Source organism: Macrobrachium rosenbergii, chromosome 49 (genome assembly GCF_040412425.1).
Source record: "Macrobrachium rosenbergii isolate ZJJX-2024 chromosome 49, ASM4041242v1, whole genome shotgun sequence".
In the NCBI taxonomy this organism is placed as follows: Eukaryota; Metazoa; Arthropoda; class Malacostraca; order Decapoda; family Palaemonidae; genus Macrobrachium; species Macrobrachium rosenbergii.
The window spans coordinates 26,660,367-26,682,819 of record NC_089789.1 but is presented as its reverse complement, the minus strand read 5'-3'; the positions used below and the strand labels follow the sequence as shown (position 1 = coordinate 26,682,819).

The following is a 22,453-nucleotide window of genomic DNA, read 5'->3' as shown; positions in this document are numbered from 1 at the left end:
CAAGATAGATCGGATAGCTACCTTGCAGTCACTCATAAGAATTTTTATGACTGCTGAATGTAAAAGTTACAGTTCTTAGTAGAGTAATAATCCTAGTGTCATGTTGAAGCTGAATAGTTACGCTTTACCTTAGTATGTTTAAAAAAGGCAACAGATCGAAAAGAAATTGTGTAAATGCCGAGTTAAAGTTACCCAATAAAAAATTTCTATAGTTCGCCGAAAAAAATTCGCCAAAAATAAATTAGTAGATGTAATTATTACAGCTTGCGGAACTGCAATAAAGTGATTCTAGTCAGAGAGAGAGAGAGAGAGAGAGAGAGAGAGAGAGAGAGAGAGAGAGAGAAATGTCGTGTGTATACGCTGTAAAGTCATTTCCGCTAAAATGCAATAGCATTTAGAAACTTTGATAAGTGAGTACATAAATTTGCATCTCAAATGCTTTGAAATGTGCAATGGAAGATACAAGACCTTCTACTTTGTAGCAATTGCACAGGAAAGTTCAAAAAGCCAAACATTCTTATGAATATCGTTAGATGGGTTTAGTTATTTTGTTTACAAAATTTTTAGTGATGAGAGAGAGAGAGAGAGAGAGAGAGAGAGAGAGAGAGAGAGAGAGAGAGAGAGAGAGAGAGTCTGTACATGTGTTGTAAATTTGTACTCCATTAAAAGCAGTGGCATTGATAAATTTACTTAAGTGGAAACATGAATTATAATTTTTTCAAATAAATTAAAATTAAAAATAAATATACAACAAAAAAATAAATATACATAAAATAAGGCCTTATTCTTCTCTGCGTGATACATTTATAAGTATTTTATGTTGTATATTTATTTTACACATTTTAATAAAATTTTAAGAAGATTATAATTCGTGTTTATGTAATGTTATCGATGCCACTACTTTTAACGGACGATAAATTTACAACACGTACAAACTCTCTCTCTCTCTCTCTCTCTCTCTCTCTCTCTCTCTCTCTCTCTCTCTCTCTCTCTCTCTCTCTCTCTCTCTCTCTCTCTCTTTAAATTCCCACGTATAAAGCCGTCAGCTCTATTTTCCTTTGATCACTTAATAGAGTTACTATTAATGGTAGCATAATAATTTTAGTGTGATTTGAGATGAATGGTTGTACGTTATCGTCATAAGTTCAGAAAAGAAGAGCGGCAAAATAGAGTTGAATTGATGTGGGGGATCTAGTTGTTTGCGGTAAAAGAATATTGGACAAATTGAATATTAACTTATAATTTTTCAGCTTTCAGAAAATTTGTTCTGAAGTGAAAATTGAAAAGGAATTCCTTCCTTATACTGGGAAAACAAGACTATGATGCCCTTAACAAAAGTTACACAAACGCTTGGTTAACTGAAATACGTGAGCATCATGTATACATCCTATGCAAAATGAACCGAGTTGCATAGCATGTATACGCGATGCTCGCGTATTTCAGCTAATCTGTAAGCGTTTGTGTAAGTTTTGATAAGTATAACATAGTTTTGTTTTCCCAATGTTAGGAAGGAATTTCTTTTCAATTTTCACTCGAGAACAAATTCTCTGAACGGCTCTCAAGAGCCCTTATAATAACGCTGATGGTTGGAAACAGGACCTCTTTTGTTCAAGTGTTGTTAATGTGAAGGCGGCATGCGCACCTTGGACGTTATATTTAATTGTCCCTGTCTGTCGAATAATACTGTATCTTCAAACGAAAAAGGGAAGCACTGTAGATATACGGAGGACATTTAAGAAGCGCAGCTATTTAAGCCAGGTGTTTCGCACATAGCTTTGCATCATCTAGTAAGGAAAATTTTTTCATAAATGCTCTCTTGATATCAACTTCACCCCCGTTCTTCGTAAGATGAACGGCAAAAAAGAAAAGGTTCTATGCCAGACCAATAATGCTGCGGTTATATTTGATAGAAATAACAGTAATAATCCCAACTAATCGGAGTGTCAGATTGAATCCGAACATTCACCCAAATTTAGAAATATACCAGCTTATTTCCTTTACATGTTCTTTAATACGAGTAGATCTACGTAACTCTGAAGTATGAGTATAGCATAACAGTGTCTCCTCTGCCTCTTTCTCAACTAGGCGTTGCCTAAATGAGTGGGCACAATGTGGGCGGAATTTTAGCATTTCGCGTGGAGAGCTAGAGGCAGGTGCGGTCCTCAAGGCTTCAGCTGGTTTAGTATTATGTGGTCGAGAAGATAGATGCCGTGGTACAACGTCCACTGCGCTAAGGATAGGAAATGCTCTGAGAAAATATGCTACTTCAAAAAACATGTTCTGTAGCCTAAAGAAGGCCTGGAAATTCAGAGTATTTCCACTGCTTTCAGTTAGATCGCTGCTGTTCAGATCATATCACGACTTCTTTATGGAATATGGAATAAGTATGGTGTGCATATTAAGATAACATTTACTGAACGGGAATGTTGCCACAAAAGGAAAAAAATGGAAAAAACTCTGTAAAATATCACATGCCTAATGCACGTGTTTCCATGGAAGATTGGTGAAAATCTTTTCCTTTTACGAAAGCACCTGTATTAAAAATGTACCATTTTGCCAAGTATTGGCCCAGTGCTCAGTAAAACAGCATATTTTTAATTCAAATTCTTATGCAAAAGGAAAAGAACTCGACTGTCCTTAAAACACCACAGTCTTAAAGAAGACAGCACACGCTTTTTGTGAACATACAAATATTTTAGGGCAAAGAACCAAATAAACTGTACAGTACAGAAAAATATAATAAATTAACAAGTAAAAAATGCGCCGAATTTTCTTCAGCGCAATTGAGTTTTCTGTAGTGTATAATCAAGACCACCGAAATAGATCTATCTTTCAGTGGTCTCGGTATAATGCTGTATGAGCCACGGCCCATGAATCTTTAACCACGGCCAGGTGGTGGCCTGTCCCATATTATTGCCAGATGCACGGTTATGGCTAACTTTAACCTTAAATAAAGTAAAAACTACTGAGGCTAGAAGGCTGCAATTTGGTATGTTTGATAATTGAAGAGTGGATGATCAACATACCAATTTGCAGCCCTCTAGCCTCAGTAGTTTCTAAGATCTGAGGGCAGACAAAAAAGTTCAGATGGCCAGAAAAAGCTGGCACAATAGTTTTCTTTTCAGAAAACTAAAATTGTACCATAAAAACGAAGGTTTGAGGCTGTTATTATAATTCAAATTGAGTAACTATATGGAACAAACAAAAGGCGAGCTTCCAGAGGAAAAGGAGTTCTTAGAAAAACAAAACAGAATCTTAGGCATGAGAAATCTCCTTCATTATATGTAATTAAAAAAATTATTGAGTAAAGTCTTTTTGAATGACATTATCATGTAAATTAATTTTGGGGTGCATTTAACCCAATTTTTAATGATTTGAAGTTTGGCTAAATTTTGTGATTGCCTTTGACAATTTTAGATATCTAGCTACAGTTAATACAGTTATCATTATTTTATCACCACATTCATTATATTTTATCATTACATTCATTACCACTATTGTCTTATTTTAGTTTAATGTTATTACTCCATTCGAAGACAAACAATATGGGACAACAGTTTTAATTAAAAAAAATTGTACAGCTACACGAGAAGAGACCAATGTGAACAGATGAAAATAAAAGAAAGTTTAAAACTTTAATACTCTAGCCTGTTTTTTGGGAACTGGCGGTAAATATCTGCAACTGATATCAGTAAAGCTAATCGGATTGGCAGAAGATTGTTGCTCACCACCTATTAGTTACAGTGATATCGGCTTCAGATATTTCCGTCAACTCGGAAAAACGACAGTATATACTTAGAAACTTTATATGCCTTTGTCTCCATTTTTCTGATAAATTTCTCCGTTAATGTGTATTAATGGTATATGTATTGGCTTACAGATTTGTTTGTGACCTTAGTTGGTAATTTACTTTATAATAGTGCTCTTCCCTTTGATTTTCTCGTTTAACATACGTGCATTCTATTGCGTTGAATCTTGCTTTGGAAGATAATTGCCTTCCTACCGTGTCCCACGTGAATGTGGAAACGCTTCAGTAATGATGATAATCATAAAATGGTGTCAGTTGTTGTAACGCCAAGCAGATTTAGTGGGATTACAAGAAATTCTGTTGGACACTGTAAATATATATAGTGCTGAGTTAGAGAGCTAAACTTTTGTGCATTTTTGACTTCTAGACTTCCAAGAGACTTCTCCAGGATATTAGAAGATATTAAAATTTACTCTCTCTCATTTGTCAATAGTTTGGTCTAAGATATGAATAGTATCAATTATTGGAAGAATGTTCAGCAAGGCACACATTCTTTGCTTTCAGCGTTTCTCCTCGGAACAGCTCCAGTGCTGTATGTGATTTGTATGTCTTTATTCCCTCAAGTGATCTTGGTGGAGCTGATGTAAAGGCCTTGGTCTCCTCCACAGATTGGACCCCATGGCTTGGGCCTTTCAACTGAGGGGCAAAGTTTTGCATTTTCCTATTATGGCTTTTGGCACTGTTGTCAAGAACTCCTAGAGTACATGATGCTTCCTTTTTAGTTGACTATTCTTCAAGGATCATGTCAAAAATCAATTTATTACTTTTCATCATGTGTAAAGAATTCTTGACTCACTTCTGAGTTTCCCCTGGTCCACTCTAACTGTTGTTTGTCTCTTGATGGAAGATTCATATTCTTTTTCTTCATATCAGAATGACTGTATAGTTTGGGTTGTTTGCTCTTTTGTTTCAGAGTATTACTGTAAGAGTATCCTAGTGATATTATTTGTAAGACCCAGTGTCATTTTACTTTCATTGATAATTTATTTTCCACTTCCCCTCCACTTTTAATGTGTAGCTTTTTTCTTTCCTTGCATCTCAAAATCATATAATCGTCTCTATAATAGACCATACATTTTTGTAGATCTGTATTCTCACTTGTCAGCACTTCCTGGTGAAATTTCTTCACACTAAGAAGATGAATGAGATTTTAAAAATGATAATGAGATTGTGGTGCTAAATGACTTGAATAATGATTGATGAGTTAAGGTTGAACATATTCTGGCAACAAAAGTAAAACTGAAAAAGATTTTCATCCAGCAAAGGTTATATTCAATTTACAGTCAGATTTCTCTTCAAATTTATATTACTGTATTCTTAAATGAAAGTAAAAAAGAAAAGTGGCGATTTTCCTAATAGACATTACAACAACTCACTAATATATCCTGTGTTTATCATACATATAGCCAATAGAATCATTTTTTATGTATGGCAACAGTATATATAATTTGAATTGTATTCTGTACTATATTGTGAAGTAATTTTAGTTCAGAACTTGTAACCAATAATCTACAAAATAATTTTCTGTATGAGGGTTACTTAAGCCATTAAGTAGGTTGTACAAACTTTAGTTCTGTAATTCCTTGCATAAATTACAGTACCTTTCTTAAATCGCTTATTTCTTGTATTAGGTTATACTCACACTGTGCCACATCCTTGCGACCAGGGCTCTTGCATTCCTGCCACTGGTAACTTACTCATAGGTCGACAAGACAAACTGACTGCTACATCCACTTGCGGCCTCACCAGAAGGGTAGGTATATTTATACAGTAGGTATAATTATACACATTGTTCATTAATGTATAGCTTTCTGACCAGAGACTCGAAAAATTTAAGCCTGTATACTTTGGAAAAAGTTCATTAAGTATCCTTTCTTGTATTCGCAGGAACGATATTGTATTGTGTCCCATTTGAAAGATCGGAAAAAATGTTTCTGGTGTGATTCTCGTGATCAGTTCGTGGGTAGTCCACAGTTTTCCCATAGAATTGGAAATATAATCCATGGAACTGATGCACGGTAAGTGAAATATAACTATTTGATCCATACACAGTGTTTGATAAAGTATAAATTAAACAAAAATGTTTGAATATGACGTACATTACAAACCAGTAATATACATGTATTATCTGTAAAAATGGGAGAAATTAAATCATTCAGAATTTCTGTAAACAAGCAAAGGATGAATTAAAGCAATGTATTGTTATTTGCTTTTGTACTCTTTATTGTAGCCAATTGAATTTGCTAGAATTATCATGAAAAACATAGTGTTGTTGAGAAGTTATGTTTATTTTTACAGTACACTAAGAAGAACGTGGTGGCAAAGTGAAAATGGTGTAGAAGATGTGAGTATACGGCTTGATCTGGAGGCAGAGTTTCATCTTACTCATCTTGTCATCACATTCAGGACATTCAGACCAGCAGCCATGCTTATCGAAAGATCTTTTGATAAGGGTCAGACATGGAAGGTACTGTATTGAAGAGCAAATGTTTATTACTTTTATTATTGTAATGCTGTGACTCAGAGAATATAGAAAGAATTTTTTTTCATGAAAAGTAATAGCCTGAAAGGTATAGTATTTATTGTTGCACATTATGTTTTTTTTTACATATCACATATTTAATCCTGGGGCTGTGATTGACAGCTTGACCTGTCATGACCATAACGTCATCTCTCAAAGATTTTTATCAGCATGGAACAGAGAAGTCACTCATCACATCTCAATTTATACTGTTCTATGAAAGAAAGTTATAGTAATATCATAGGAAACAGAAAATATAGGTTTCTATATCTGAAAAAATTGGGGAGAAAAAATTTCCTATTTTTTTATGAACACAATTAGTGAAATATCTTTCTTTCCAAATCAAGATAGGGTGGAAGAAACTCTTTAGTCTTGTCAGACACTCTTCTAGGAGGACACTCCAAAATCAAACCAGCTGGTGGAAGGGACCCTTTAGCCTTGGTAGGCAACCATTCTAAGAATAGGTGACTCTGAATACAAACCTTGTTCTCCAACCTTGGGCTGTGCCATAGCCAATGTACTGTTGCTTTCCATAGGCTTGGTTTTGAGCTCCCTTGCTTGAGAGTACAATCAGGCATTTTTCCTCCTTTTTTCACTTTCCTGTTTTTCAAAAAGTGTGTAGGACAGGCTGATGAGAAAGCAAAAGTTGCTTGGTGGTTTATCAGGAAGGTACCTTCTTCTTTACCTAATCTTTTCTTTCTAGGTTTTTTATAATTTCTAAATCCTTCCTGACTGCCCTCCCCCAGGTTTTGAGGCAAACCTGACGGGTTCTTATTTGCCTTACAAGGTGTGCTGGCTTCACCTTGTCAACCGTTTGCTTACAGCACTTTTTTAATGACTTATGGTGAGGTTTATTTATACTTTCAACAGAATTTTTTAAATAATGTAAATACTGTAGTTATTGATTGTATCATTATTGTTTATTGTTCTGTTGATTTTTAAAATATTGTTATGAGTCTGTTTATTAGTTTTAATACCTATTTATGTTGTTAATCTTAATTCTCTCTAGTGACATTGAACTGAACCCTGGGCATTCTACTCATAACTGTAAGAAAAATTGCAGAGTATTTTACTCAAATATTAGGGCTTAAGATCAGATTTTCTTGATCTCCAGATTTGTGCCTGTAGCTACCATTTGATGTTTTTATCTTAGACACTTATAAGTACAGTACTGTATACAGTAGTAACAAGTCAAAGGTTGAGTTTTTAATCTTTGACGACGCTGACTTTATTTATCATCATAACATCCCACATGTGCAAGGTATGCTGTATACCCTAAGTCCAGATAACCTATTTATCGTCAGAAAAATTTTGAGTGTAGTTGCCGTGAGGTTCTTTGTTTAAAGATTTTGAGGAGGCTATACAATGTTTACATATTTCCTGTGTACCCCAATCCAAATATCAACAATTCTCTACATGACTGTCTCTTGGAGAGGATTAGTATGGCTCAGACATAGGATTCAAAAGCTTCATTCTTTATTTGTGGAGACTACAATGCAAAGCACAGTAAGTGGCCTAATTCAAATTCCACAGATCAACATGGCTGGTCAGCTCTTGAGTTCTGTGAGTCCTCCAATTTTGTCCAACAAATTAAGGAACCCATTCATATTTATGGTAATGGATTAGACCTCATATTTACAGATGTTCCTGCTATTGTCAAGACCAAGGTTTGCGAGTGTATAGGCCAATGAGATGGACATATCTGTCAATCATTATATTCCTAATGTCACCATCGGAAAAATGGTCTGGCTGAAATCCAGAGCGAGCTGGGATGGCATTATTGAAGCTTGTTAGGAACTTAATATTTCAGATGCCATATCAGATTCGGATTCCAAGAAGAAGTTAAATGAAATTCTGATGGCTATGTTAATAACGCATGTCCCTAGGAAGGTCATCAAATTCAGGAAAAATGACCAGCCTTGGTTTGATGATACATGTACTGTAAATGAGCTTACCATGACAAACAGACCAAATTCAATGCATGGAGACAAAATTGTTTAAACGAAAATCATACCATTTTTGTAGAGTCTCCTGTGCTTTGAATAGAACTTACCATACAGCTGAGAGAAATTACAATAATTTGTTGAAGAGGAAACTTGAAAAAATTACTCAGCCTTATCTGTGGTGGACAAAATTGACATCATCTATTTTTTGGCCAGGCTTACCCTCCATTCCACCACCACTAAGAGATGATAGTAGATTGGTTACAGTCCCTAGGAAAAGACTGAACTGCTTCATCGAGTTTTTGAAGCTAAGCAATCAGCTGAAGATGTCCCTCTCCCTGATGCTTGTCATCCGGAACTTATTCTTACAAAATTTGCATTTCACACTAGGGGTGTTAAGAAAATTCTTGATAATCTTGATAGCTTAGATGAAGAAGATCGTGACATTTTCTTCCCTTTGTTTTTTAAAATGGTTTCAGGTGTGTTGTCTCCCAAGATTAGGAGACTCTATAGGTTTTTATGTCAACATAGTATCTTTGGGATGAGCGCAAGCTTAGAAATGCAGTGCCTGCTCCAAAGAGTTGCACATCTGCAGACTGCGGGAACTGCAGGCCAATTTTCACCCACCTACAACACCTTCAGTGAATTTCATTATTTTCACTCATTTCACCATTGTAAACATTTTTGCTTCAGCTTTTTCCTTTATTGGGTTAGATGGAAAATAAGTTAGCTCCACTTTTTTCTGTCATGTATTCTTTCTGGTCTGTATCTTCATGTTTTACCTTTTTACATAGTTTCCTTTCCAGCTCCATGGGAGTTATGTGTTTTGACTCATTGATCTGGTTAAACTGCTTAATAATAATGATAATCCATGACTTCTTGCATCTTCTTACAGGTCATCTACTTCTATATCAACTACTTTTCTTACCAGCTGTTCTTCATCTCTTCTCATTATATGTCCAATCTATATCAATCTTTGTGATCTCATCATTTATTAAAACATTGATTTCAAACTCTTATATTTCACATCACTCATCATTTCACCCTCTGTTACTTCTTGATCTCTCATTATGGCACTGAATTGTCATCCTGACCCTAGTACCCTAGCTTTTGCCCTAATACCATACAATACCTCCAATCATCCATGACAGTTTCAATGAGATCATTAGTTGTCAGTAATCTAATAATTTTGTGATAATAATTTATCACAAAAAGTGCATTTAGTCATGAAAATTATATTAAAATACAGTAATTAGTGAATATTTCTCAGTGAAAAATGCAGCGAATGGGCGAATTTTCCGTGAATAATGTGTATATATATGTTCCATAGAGAAATCCGCAAATTGGTGAGTCCGCGAATCATGAGAACACAAATACGGGGGGTTTACTGTATTAGCAATGGTCTCTTCTCAACTCCACTGACTGGCAACTCTCCACAGCTTCAGCTTACTGAGGCTAAAGAGTGATATTCAGGAACATATGGGTATGGAGCTTTTTCCCAACTGCTTAATTCTCCCTGGAGAGAAGACATAACACCTCTTTCAAGAGCTACATGCCTTAGCCAACCATTGTTTTATGAGTGATTTGCATAGATAAAATAAATGGTTTGTTGTTATGAAAGAAGAATCACTTTAGCTTTAGTATGTTTAATAAGCCCTTGTTATCTCACTCCAATCCACAGATAATTCCCTCATCAGTTTTTCAGTTTAGTTTGCCATATTGAGAAAAGTTTTACACAGACAGATTATGTTTTTAATCACATCTGAAGTTGGTTTAATGCCTAAGTAACGTTATCGTTGTATTATAACATTTATAAAAACATGGTGTACTGTGCTACAGTATTGTATGTGGTTTTACTGTAAATTCATTGGGATTCTATTAGTTATTAGCATAGTTTTCCCTTGTATTACGGTTAAGTCCAGAAAGGCTAGCTACTTTTATGACTAAAATTGTTTAACTAGTGTGCATGATTAGAGTAAATGCATTGCAACTTTGTCACATCATATGTTTTCATGTATTTTCACCAGGTTTATCGGTACTTTGCATATGATTGCAATGAAGCTTTCCCCGGGATACCAAAAGGACCTCGTAGAGCGATTAATGATGTAGTCTGTGAGTCAAGGTACTCTGCAGTAGAGCCTTCAACTGGGGGTGAGGTATGTCTTTCCAAATTTATTTACTATTTGGTAGTTAATATGTTTCCCTAACTGGATAAATTTTTTGAGGGATATTAATATCCTTCTGACATTTATTTGCTATGTTAATAAAAACTGTATTTCTGGGTAAGTGTTGACAGGTTGACCATTCAGATTAAGTTGATATTACTAAAGCCAGTAATAAGATAATAGTGTTTCAATATGCCATTGTCAGTTTAAACATGTTATTTATGGCAGTGATTAAAGGTGATCCCTTCTGTGGTGGATTATTGAACTGAAAGAGTGACTTGAGATTTCATTTGTCTTGTGAGTAGTTCACGTCTTGGCTAAGATATGCCATATTAGTTATTGAATTAAAATTGAAGTGATAGGTGTAGGTTTAAGGAAGGTCTTGTATTATTAGTAAAATGCTATGTTTGAGTTTTGTAACTTGATGATTTTACATATATTTATTGCAGCTTTTATTAATTACTTCATTTTTTAGGTAATTTTCAGGGTGTTGCCACCAAACATTCCCATTGAAGATCCATACAGTGATGAAGTGCAAGATTTGCTGAAGATTACTAATTTGAGAATAAACTTCACAAAGCTGCATACCCTTGGAGACCAGCTTCTTGACAACCGAAAGGAAATAAAGGTATGTACTGTATTACTCTTCTAATACACCATGAATTAAGTAAGGGTGAAATTATTTGTGGTACATGGTCTTTCAATTTGTCAGATTGAAATTGATTGTGATTGTTAAGTATCTCACAGTTTAAACTGAAAGTATCAAAGTCAATGAACTGTACTTTAGTAACAAGTCAGCTTTATGGTTTTATGTTAATTATTTCAGTTACTATTTAAATAAGGACAGCTTAGCTTGTCTGTAATTCTTCTTTATCAGTCATGAAGAAAACTTACTGTCATTATTTAAATGTCTTTCTAGTTCCTTATAGGCTGCATTATTTTCTGTCTTCTGTTGAAAAAAACATTTGAAAATAACTTGTAAAAAGTCTCTATTCATATTCATTGTGAATGTGTTCCAACTATTTTTTAATTATTACTGAGAATGAAATTAGAATTGAGTATCCTAAAAGAATACTAAAATTATTAAAATTTCAGAACAAGGAAACAAATTTTTAAGGCTTTGAAGGTTAATTCCATATTTTGTTATTCAGTAATCATGATAATACAGTATAGAACTTGGTTTCCCTTTTTATATCTTGTGCAAATGCCTTTCACCATGGTACTGAAGTAGTCTTCCTCGTTATACTTATATAATAATTTTTAAAAAGGATTTTTACCTCACATTTAGCATAATGTATATGTTTATTTATACATTTCTAAATGATTTTTATTTTGTACTTTACAGGAAAAATATTATTATGCCATACATGAGATGATTGTCAGGGGTTCTTGTTCCTGCTATGGTCATGCTTCCCGTTGTCTTCCTCTGGATGGTGTAGAAGATCAGCCAAATATGGTCCATGGCAAGTGTGAATGCACACACAACACGAAGGGACTTAATTGTGAGAAATGTGAAGATTTTTACAACGACTTGCCATGGAGACCTGCAATACAGCAGGAGTCTAATGCTTGCAAAAGTAAGTGCTGTGAATATATGAATTAATTTTATCTGAATATTTAAATAAGTTGTAAGAAAATAAAAATTTGAAGGGTAAAGGGATAGGAAAATCTATTTTAAGTTTGAATTATGTTAAACAAGGTTTTAAAATTAATAAATCTGTAGAGAATACTACAGAGATGAAGGTCAGTGTTTCATACAGAATTAAATGTAAGTTCCAGCAACCAGGACGAAAATATTAGAAATCTTGGCATGTCAGATTATTACTTCTCTTTTCATAATGTTGTTACAATTGTACCGAGTTCAGAAATGGAGATCAGAACACATACAAATGCACAATAAAAAGGATTTTGACAAAGGAAAAATCTATTTCTGGAGAGGGGCCCGTGTCACCCGGTGAAATAGTCCATTCAGCACTTATTTCTAGGTAATTCCGTTGCTAGATACCAGAGAAAGCTAAATGAAATGCTGGAGTTACTACCCCAGAGCGAGCTCCACTAGATGGAGTCGTGTATGGAAAGGGTGAACTACAAAAACACGGAACCTTATCCTATAGAGATTCCCAATGTCAAAAGTCCCAACGAGAGGTGCGATACAAGCCCATGCACTACTCGCGGACTGTATACAAGGCAACACTAGCCGCATTCCATGTTAGCACCCACCTCACTAGAATGAAGTTTATCAAGGGAGGGAGAGAATGAAAAACAGGGTGGGTCACCGGGTGACAGGGGCCCCTCTCCAGAAATAGATTTTTCCTTTGTCAAAATCCTTTTTCTGGATCGGGGTCCCGATGTCACCCGGTGAAATAATAACAGAGAAATAAACATCATTCTTATGCTATTAAAGACTTAAAAATAAACGTTGAAAACTAGGAGAATTCTACCCTGAACATAAGTAAGGTCCTCTAAGTTCATGTAATGAAAATAATGTAAGTGGTCACCGTCTAAGATCATGAGCTTAGAATTGCACCTGAATAGGCTTGTATTAAGAAAATACTTCCTGCCTAATAGCAGACCCAATGACAGTAACCCCCTTTTTTAAAGGAGAGGACCTGACAAAATTGCGAGGTCCTGTCTAAAAAAGCCTGCAAGGAGAAAACTGGACACAGAAACAGACCTTGTAAAGGGAGTACTTTCCAAGGTGACCACGAAAATGAGGACCTTCAATTGTAGATAGAAAGATAGGGTGAGGAATTCACAACACTACCCCTGATGAGGAAACCAAACTGATTGGTTCCAGACAAACCAAACTGATTGGTTCCATCAGACAGGGCAGACAGTACAGGAAAACTAACATTAGAAGCTAAATTGATTAAAAATTTTTGGGACTTCCTTAACAAGGAAAGATAAGAACAAGATGATTGTTGGTTACGAAGCTAACTCCGATACATTACTCAAAGACCAGGAAACCGAATGTGGACGGAGTACTGTTCTTAGACGAACACAGACCTTAGGGATGAAAGTTAAGGGCCTGTGAGTCTGGTTCCAACAAAACACTTTCCTCGAGGCCAATGCGGCGCATCGGTACTGTAGCTTCGAAAACTATGTGAAGAGTGCTAGTTACTTAACTGCAGAACCATACTGCAGTAGAGTAGGATCCCTTAACTGATTTCAGGAAAACAGTAATAACAGGACCAATATCAGTTTCCTCCTAAACTGTAAGATTCACAAAGACCAAAAAGCCAGGACATCAGAGTTTGAGGGGGCTGACGCAGGCTGAGTTTATACCAGACGGGACAGCTTGATAGTTTGTGGCTGAATTGGGTTGCAAACAGACCTACTTCCAGGCCCAGGAAAAGGTCACAAGACTACCTGAATGACGCTCCGCCTAAGGACTATTCCGACACCAGGGGAGGCCCTGGATAGGGAAAAAGCAGTGACCTTTTGGACCCCTACGAGAAGGGTGGTAGACAGAAGCACCTGCGTCTGTTGGTTATGGAGAAGAATGAACCATAACCTGAACGAAGCAATTCGAGTCCAAAACCACTTGTTTACGCAGCGCACTATTGCTGTTTTGTTCAGAACCAGCCTAAAAGGAAACCTCTTGGGGGGAAGAAGTTTCCAAGAACGTAGTAAATGGGTACAGAACAAACAAAAATTAATCAAACCCACTAAAGTTAGGGATCATTACTGGTAAAACATCCCAAATAAAAGGGATACAAATAAAAAACACAAAACAAATATGCGATCCACGACCACAGAGAGGTCAAGAGGCGGCGTGAGAGGGAGATCGAGGCGGGCGTTATAAATCCCTTTAATTATTAAACTAAAGGAAAATAAAGCCTCAATTGCCTAAAAAACAACAAAACACTGGTACCAAGTAATTGAAGAAGAACCTTGCGAGGATGCCATAAAAAATCCAAAATAGAGCACAAAATAAGGATCACAATGAAAGTTAACGTGTGAGAAAAACGTGTTAAAATGGAATGCGGCTAGTGTTGCCTTGTATACAGTCCATGAGTAGTGCATGGCTTGCTGTAATCGGCACCTCTTTCGTTGGGACTTTTGACATTGGGAATCTCTATAGGCTAAGGTTCCGTGTTTTTGTAGTTCACCCTTTTCCATACACGACTCCATCTAGTGGAGCTCGCTCTGGGGGTAATAACTCCAGCATTTCATTTAGCTTTCTCTGGTATCTAGCAACGGAATTACCTAGAAATAAGTGCTGAATGGACTATTTCACCGGGTGACACGGGACCCCGATCCAGAAATGTAGTTTTTTATAAGATGACTGTCTTCCTTGAACATACTCTTTGATATTGCTGATATGACATCTAGTCTAATCTCTTATCAGTTGGTTTTTCCACTATTTATAGTTGTGAGCAGTTAATAAATGAACCTACTCAATTATCTGGCAAACATCTTGACCTTGTATTCAAAGGTGTTACAGGGATTGTATCCTTTGACGTAGGTTTGCCAATGGGCTCATTTGATTGTAGTTGGATTTAGTTTAAAGTGGAGGTGGATTGGGCTGTTCCTGATGTTAACATTTCAAGAGAGTCATACTTGGAATTCCAGGTGAAGTGGGATGGTATTCACCATGATCTTATAGAGCCCTGGTGGAGCAATATTTACAGAAATCCAAATATTATTGGGTGTTTAAATGACCACCTTAAGACTATTATCCAGAGAAATAATTTTAAAATCCTCAAGTTCTGTCTTAAAGATAAGCCATGGTTTAATACTGCATGCAAGTTGCTTACCATGAAAAACAAGGAGCTTATCATTTATGAACAAGCAATCGATCTGACTTTTTGTGGCCTGATTTCATTGAGCATTGAAGTCAAGCTCAGGTTGTCTGTGATAGAGCTGAGAGAGCTTATATTGAAGGTGTGAAGATCTTGTTGTCCAGTGGTGATGACCTCAAGTAGTGGCCTGTCCTCAAGTCATCACTCTTTGGAATTGATTTGAGCTCCCCTTGTTGATGAATTCTTGAAAAGTGTTTGGTTTATATTTTTTATTCAAAGGAAATAATGTAACAGACATGATCACTAAATCAAATTTGCACATCAGAAAGGATTCCTTTAGAGGAGTGAAGCATTCTTAACATGCAAATGGTTATGCTCAGAACCAAAGCTGTAAAGTGACTTGGTATAGTATGTTATATGGTTGTCTTACCCTTTGAAGAGGTCTCACCTAATTTCTGTCAATAATTATATGTAGTTATCAGTTTTGTGTGTTCCTACCAGGGATTATAATGCCAGTGAATTAAGGTATTTTCTTGGCTCTCATTATGCTATTTATTTTTCAGGGTGTAACTGCAACAATCATGCATCAAGATGCCACTTCGATCAACAAGTTTATGAGAGTACGGGTAGAGTCTCTGGAGGAGTCTGTGACGATTGTGCACATAACACTCAAGGCCGAAATTGTGAGGAGTGTATTCCATACTATTATCAGGATCCAAGCAGGGATATCAGAGATGCTGACATCTGTCAACGTAAGTTATATTGTTAGTTTTTTTGCTTATGGGATAAAAGTTTTAAAAGTGAAATAAGGTGTTTTGGTCAATATTGAGTAAGGTGTTTTGGTTGATATTACCAGTTGATATTCATTTTGCCTATTCTAATTATTTCATATCTTTGTAGCATGCAATTGTGATTCAAGAGGATCTGTAGATGATGCCATCTGCGATTCAAGAACGGACACTGCTGAGGGACTGCTGGCTGGGCGATGTCATTGTAAAGTTTATGTAGATGGGTTAAAATGTGACCGCTGTAAACCTGGTTATTGGAATTTCACAGCAGCAAACCCTGAAGGTTGTCAAAGTAAGTAATTTCTTTAAATAATTTATCAACTTTATGTAAGAAAAAAAATTATTTCAATATTGTTTTCATACATGGTGGTGTTTTTAACTTATTGCCTACCTAGGGGAGATGAACATAGCTTAAGGTAGACATGGCTGTCATGTGCAAATTCTTGGCAGTGTTAGAAGCTGTAACTGTATCTCTAGCAAATATAAAGACACCTGTAACCACCAGCAATCTTTTACGTTGATGAAGTAAAATACAATTAGTTTGTAGTAGTCTGTATGATATTATACTAATAGTTGCTCTTATACAGTAGTATAACGTAGCCATCTTTATTGTGATATTGAAAAGTACAACATTCGCGTAAATATTTTTAAAGAAATAGATTCTTGAAAACTTTATACTTTTTAATATCATGTAGGAATATGAGATTTTTCATCTCTACCAAATTTCTGTTTTTTATGATAATCAGAGTTTATTCTTCAGTGTTGTAGACCAATACTGGTATTATAGAAATCTGGTTAACAGTACGAAACTGTTTCAGTTTAAGAAAAAATATTGATTTTGCAGGGATGCCAGAAGACTATTTGTCTCAGCCAAAATCAGAATGGCCACAGATACGTAAGGATTATTGAAAATAGTCCATTTGTGTGTAGTGTTTCTGATTCTGATGATTTCTTGAGAGTTGAGTCTTGCACTTTACCCAGTCCCTTTAGCATCTGGCACTGTTTTAGTTTTTCTTAATAGTGCTGTAATCTTTATTTTTGCATGCTGTTTTTATTATTTGTGCAATTAGGTTTTGTAGTTTTTTTTTTTAATTCAAGCCTTTAAAATTTGTCTTTCATAAGCAGTGCTTCAATCTACGAGCTTGGAAGCTTTGATGAGATATGAAAATCATATCACAAAAAAAGTACTTGTTCAGTTTATAGAGGTATAGATATGCTTAACCTTGTGCTAATATTCTTTGTGATTTAAATCAATCAAAGCAGAGGAAATACATAATAAAGTAGCCAACTCCATTCATACCTTTCTCTATTGAGTGTGAAATTCAGACTCCTAATGCTTTCTTATTGTTGATAGATTTTACCAGTTTATGGCTATGTAACAAATACTTAATGCTGTTTTAAATGCTCTGGAATTGGTAAAGTTTTCAGCATCCAGTGCATGGTTAGTTTAGCATTAAATGTTTTGATTTAGGTGGAATTCTCACACAATTGTTTAGAAAATGAATGTTCAGTAAAATGTAACATTAATTATGGAAATGTATGAAATGCTAAGGTTTGGTGTGAAAAACTGAGGTAAGTACAAAAGATCGTAAATCTGTATGTTCATATAAAAATGACCCTTTTACATTATGAAAGCCTATATTTGAGAGTTAGGCTTAGGTACCATGCTATGTATCTCACTGAGGAATAAGTGAAAAGAGTAAATAAGTAGCAAATATGATCTCCCACAGGGAGGTAGTCTCAGATGAGTGCATTTCCTGAGGCATTTCTTAGTCCCATCAGGTGTGTTTGACTTACACTTGCTCTTCATTAAATATATTAGTGCTATCCCTTTAGGGTTGACTGCTCTTGCTCTTGGGTGATACCACTCTTAGCAGGTTATCTCTTACCTGCCCGCCAACACAGTGCTCCTCACATCACTTATTGCTGACCATCTGTCAACATACTCTACAGTCTTTTTAAATGGTGTGACCATATACTGAAAAATTCTACATCCTTTAATGACTGTGATACCATTTTCAGCCTAAGTACAGCAGTGTTTATGTACTGTGCTTACATTGTCATTTTATTTTTAAATGTTTTTAATGAGTACAGTATTGCCTGGTATTCTTAGGGCTTTGGTATATGCTGTGTACAAATATTTACAGAGTCTTTTTCTTTTAAGTAAATTATGTTCCATATATGCGAATCGTTGTCTTATGCTCAGGTCTTTCCTTCACCCTATCCAGTAGGGTGCATATACAACACATCAGTTTAGGTGGATAAGGGATTGGGGTTTATTACCCACTAAAGGGTGTTGTTCACAATTGAGCAAGTGTATGATCTTCCTCTTAGTAAACTCTTGCACAGTTTTTTATTTGAGTATGGAAGAAAAAATAAGTTCTTGCAAAATTTGCATTGAATTTTTTTTACCAGCAATTTGCTATGTAAAATTTGTTATATATGAAAACAGTCCTTTAGCTGTATTAGAACTAAGAATTTTGATATGCCAGTCTGGTTAAACTACTGCATAACAATATTAATAATAAGGGCATCATTACAGTGAATTGTTTGTTTAGTCGTTAATTGTTGTTTGCCTTTTTATTAAAATATCTTTTTCTTTTCAGCTTGCTCTTGCGATATTCTTGGAACAATTAATAATGCTGGGTGCAATGTCCTTACTGGTGAATGTTCCTGCAAGCGTTTCGTAACTGGCAGAGATTGTAATCAATGTCTGCCTCAGCACTATGGTCTTTCTGAGCACCCAGATGGTTGTCAACCTTGTGATTGTGATCCTGGTGGCTCATTAGATAATAATTGCGATGTTATTAGTGGACAGTGCAAGTAAGTGCTCCATTAGGTAAAATGATAAATTACTCATTAGATGTTGCAGTTAGCTCCATGTTTTATTAAAACAGTTTTTGAATTTATTTTAATTCAGTACAGTATGCACTTACATTGTATGTTTATGCCGAAGATGGGCAGAAATCTGTACAGAAATTTTTAAATCACGTCTGTTTTTCTCATCTGTATGCTGATTTGTAAGTCATTTGCCTTTGTGAGTAAGCCCTGGCATTATTTTTCATTATCCATTATGTAAATTATAAAAATCATTATCCTTGATTACTTTTCCAAAACCACTGTGTATTTTTGCAAGCTATATTTATTTTTTTCTTCAGGTGTCGCCCTTATGTAGTTGGTCGTCGATGTGATACTCCTGAAGAAGGATATTATGTTGCCACATTGAATTATTTAACTTATGAGGCAGAATTGTCGAGGGGATCAGAGGTAAGCGTATGCATGTTTTAAAGAGAGTTGTAGGTAAATGTAAGATCAAATGATGCTGTGCTTGTGCATTGCGTACATAACCCGAATTGTGTCGGGAATAAGAAATTTGAACTCTCCTTGAGTTTGGCTTTGTCAACATGTTATTTTTAATGACAGTTCAGATGTCTTGTGCTAAAGGTTGTTTTCACTCAAAACTAGCTAAATCACAGTGGATAAAGGCAGTTTTAAAATGTTCAGAGGATTATATTTTTCTATATTTCATTTGTTTATTAATGCTGTCATTAAGATACAGCCTTTTCTTTACTCTTATATAGTAAACTACAGTACTTAAAACGCTGTCATTGTAAGGTGACAAAGATATGTCTGGGTCTGTTGCAAAAAGTTAACTGAATTTTCATGCTGTATTAACATAGGATGATTCAATGCCACTAGTTATACCAGCCAACTGGGCCTGTGTTTCCTATATTATAAAGCCCTGTTTCTTAAACTTTACAATTAGTTTTAGCAGCTAGTGTCTCAATTGCTAGAGTGGCTCTGGTCAAGGCTCCTATGGGCCCAACTCTGGTTAGTGGAATAGTACTGATTAAGAAAGCTGGGCCCTCCAATCTTGGCTTTGACCACTGTCTTCCTTGGCTTTACTGTCTCATCAGATTGAAAATATTTCAGATCTGCCTAAGGTACTGCTGAAAGTGACCTTGACTAGAAATCACTAGCAACAAATTTACCAATTTTATATCACCTTGTTGGTAAAACATGCTTTTGGCCATTATTATTACCCTGAACAGGCAAGGGCAAAATAATGCAAAGAATCTCAATAAGAACTGATAAAAACTAACATTGCATAACTTCACTCATTGGCGAAGAAGCAGCTCTTTAACTGTTATGGCTGTTACTATTATGAAGGTTAGAGAAAATCTCTGGTATCAAAGGAGAGGTTTTGGCCCTTGATTTATGCAAATGTTGCTGCTTGATTCATTGAAGCAGCCCAGTTAATGTAAGGAGGGGTTCTTGATATGGTTTCTGCCACCAGAGTAACCTTATTCAAAGCTCTTGACATCAGAGTAAGCAATTGTAGTTGCTAGATGACATTGGCCATGATGCTGGATGGAGCCCCACTCCTCAGTCTGTAAACCAAACTGGAACACTTTAAATGGCCATAATAAACAATTATGTGCTCAAGTACTTCATTAGAGGTAGAGGACAGAACAAGGATTGCTAAACTGTGTCACCTGTGCTCCTGAAGAGATATTGCTAAAATCCCCCACATGCACCTTTGCTACTGCTTATGTGGTATCAGCTATGAGAGTTGTAGCTTGAGGGGCGGGGGAGGTGATGGTGGGAGAAGCACTGGTTGGAAGTTTTTCTCCATATGGGCATAATCAGTACTGAAGTGAAAATGAAAGTGGCTCTGTTCATGGCTGTGGCTTCTAGAGTAGCTCTGATAGCAAGTGTACTCTGGTCACAAAACTATATCAGTGAGGTGCCTCTTGTTAGAACAGCTCCTGAATTGGAGTGGCTCCATAGGATAGTGGAGCATCAATAAAATGAAAACTGGATTGGCTTTTTTTGCAATTTATTATCGGAGTGGCTATGGTCATGAGACCTGAAGTCTCTTTTTTTGTGGCTCTGGCAGTTTAAGTAACTAGGGTTGCATCTTTTGAGTTGCAGCTCTCAATCCTGAAGAAATGGGTGACCTTCAGAATGCCACTGTGCTGCCGTGGTCTGGCTGTGAATGCAGCACCATACTGAAACTGCATCCAAATGGCAACAGGAAACAGTTCATCTAGCATTGGCAAAAAAATCCTTTGCAGTAACAGTAGCAGCCCGGAGGAGGATGTCTTTCTAAGAACTCACTGCTAAGCAAGAGACTGAGGGCAAAAGTTGTAAAATAGAAATGCAATTGTTTTCTGTCAAACTTTATTATTCTTACAAACTTGCTCTTTTTAATATGAATAATAAGTTTTATGTAATAAGTAATTAAAATCATTTTCACGGCTCTTGTCATTATCACTTTCAGGTAAAGCAAAGGTTCAGGTAAACAAGCCTGTCTAAAATTACTGCACAATTAATGTTGGTTATTTCAAAAATTAACATGTAAGCTTGCAAGCCTTACAGCAGAAAGCATGCATCTTCATTGCTGTATTATGGTGAGCAAAAGGTGCTGAAGTGAATAACCTTGATACAATAACTGTAATAAACAAAGTATAATATACCAATAAGCAAATTATAACAGGAAACTATTTACAGTACTTTAAAAAATGAAAGGCATGAAATACTTATAAAACAAACTATTATGATTATAACTATGTTGTTAACCCTGAGAGGAGAAGCAAAGCATGTAAGTAAAGCCAGATGCAATAAAGATTAAGAGGGGGAAGTAAAACTTACTCATTGCAAACTTACACTTAACTCAGCAACCTGATCTTTAAATATAATAAGCAAAATCAAACTTTGACAAAGAATTGGATGAAAGCTAACATCTGAGAGTATATTAAGGTTTTTTTTTTTTTTTTTTTTTACTTAATAGTGATTACTTACCAATACCAAGAAGACCAGTTGACAAAACCCTCAGGCTCCAGAAAACCAGGAAAATTGCACCAATCTTGTTTGAATGCAATTACAAAGTTCAAGGGAAATAAGTGAAAAGTAAAATGAATGAAAGCTAATCGTTTGAAAAAGGATTTCACTAGTGAAACATCAGGGAACTTAACAACAGCAGTGATCACTATCACAGATGCACAATAATGATGCTTGAGGCTGTCTGAGACAGACCCTGGGTTTTGCCCAAACATGTGCAGTACTTCAATCTGACTGCCATTGTCTTTCTTGGTTTCAAGAGGTACTGAAGCATCGGGGGTAATCTCAAGATAAACCAAAGTATTAACCGTATGTGTTAGGATTTAAATGAAACAAATAAATATTGTTTAAAATTTTTTACTTAATCACCTCTTCACTGATTGTTTCAAATTACCTTAACCAGGTAGGCCTTTTTGTTCCATAAATGCTACCAAAATCCTTATGTAGTAATGATTCCTGTCATTGATTTCCAATAGCTTGATCAAGTAGTAGCCCAGATCATAATTTTAGAATCTGGGTTATTTAACTTGACCTGAAATGACTTCCATGTCGTAACTATACCCACACCAACCTCTTTACCTTACTCTATTGCAAGTTGCTGCTCTGTAGATGGCAAGACTGCCTCTCTTCATGCGGTGC

At 35.8% G+C, this 22,453-nt stretch overlaps 1 protein-coding gene across 10 annotated transcripts in view; it reads left to right on the top strand.

Moving 5' to 3' along the window:
- LanB1 (laminin subunit beta-1) overlaps positions 1-22,453 on the top strand; it is a 121,945-nt gene that overhangs the window by 40,786 nt on the left and 58,706 nt on the right. For 5 of the 10 annotated variants that reach the window (XM_067093024.1, XM_067093018.1, XM_067093016.1 and 2 more), the window contains 11 exons: positions 5,440-5,561; positions 5,696-5,826; positions 6,107-6,275; positions 10,300-10,428; positions 10,913-11,065; positions 11,783-12,014; positions 15,746-15,934; positions 16,083-16,262; positions 16,815-16,865; positions 18,577-18,793; positions 19,129-19,237. In XM_067093024.1, the coding sequence (XP_066949125.1) occupies positions 5,440-5,561; positions 5,696-5,826; positions 6,107-6,275; positions 10,300-10,428; positions 10,913-11,065; positions 11,783-12,014; positions 15,746-15,934; positions 16,083-16,262; positions 16,815-16,865; positions 18,577-18,793; positions 19,129-19,237 (1,682 nt within the window). The remainder of the gene's footprint in view (positions 1-5,439; positions 5,562-5,695; positions 5,827-6,106; positions 6,276-10,299; positions 10,429-10,912; positions 11,066-11,782; positions 12,015-15,745; positions 15,935-16,082; positions 16,263-16,814; positions 16,866-18,576; positions 18,794-19,128; positions 19,238-22,453) is intronic. The other 5 variants (XM_067093026.1, XM_067093025.1, XM_067093020.1 and 2 more) reach the window with 1 other exon arrangement.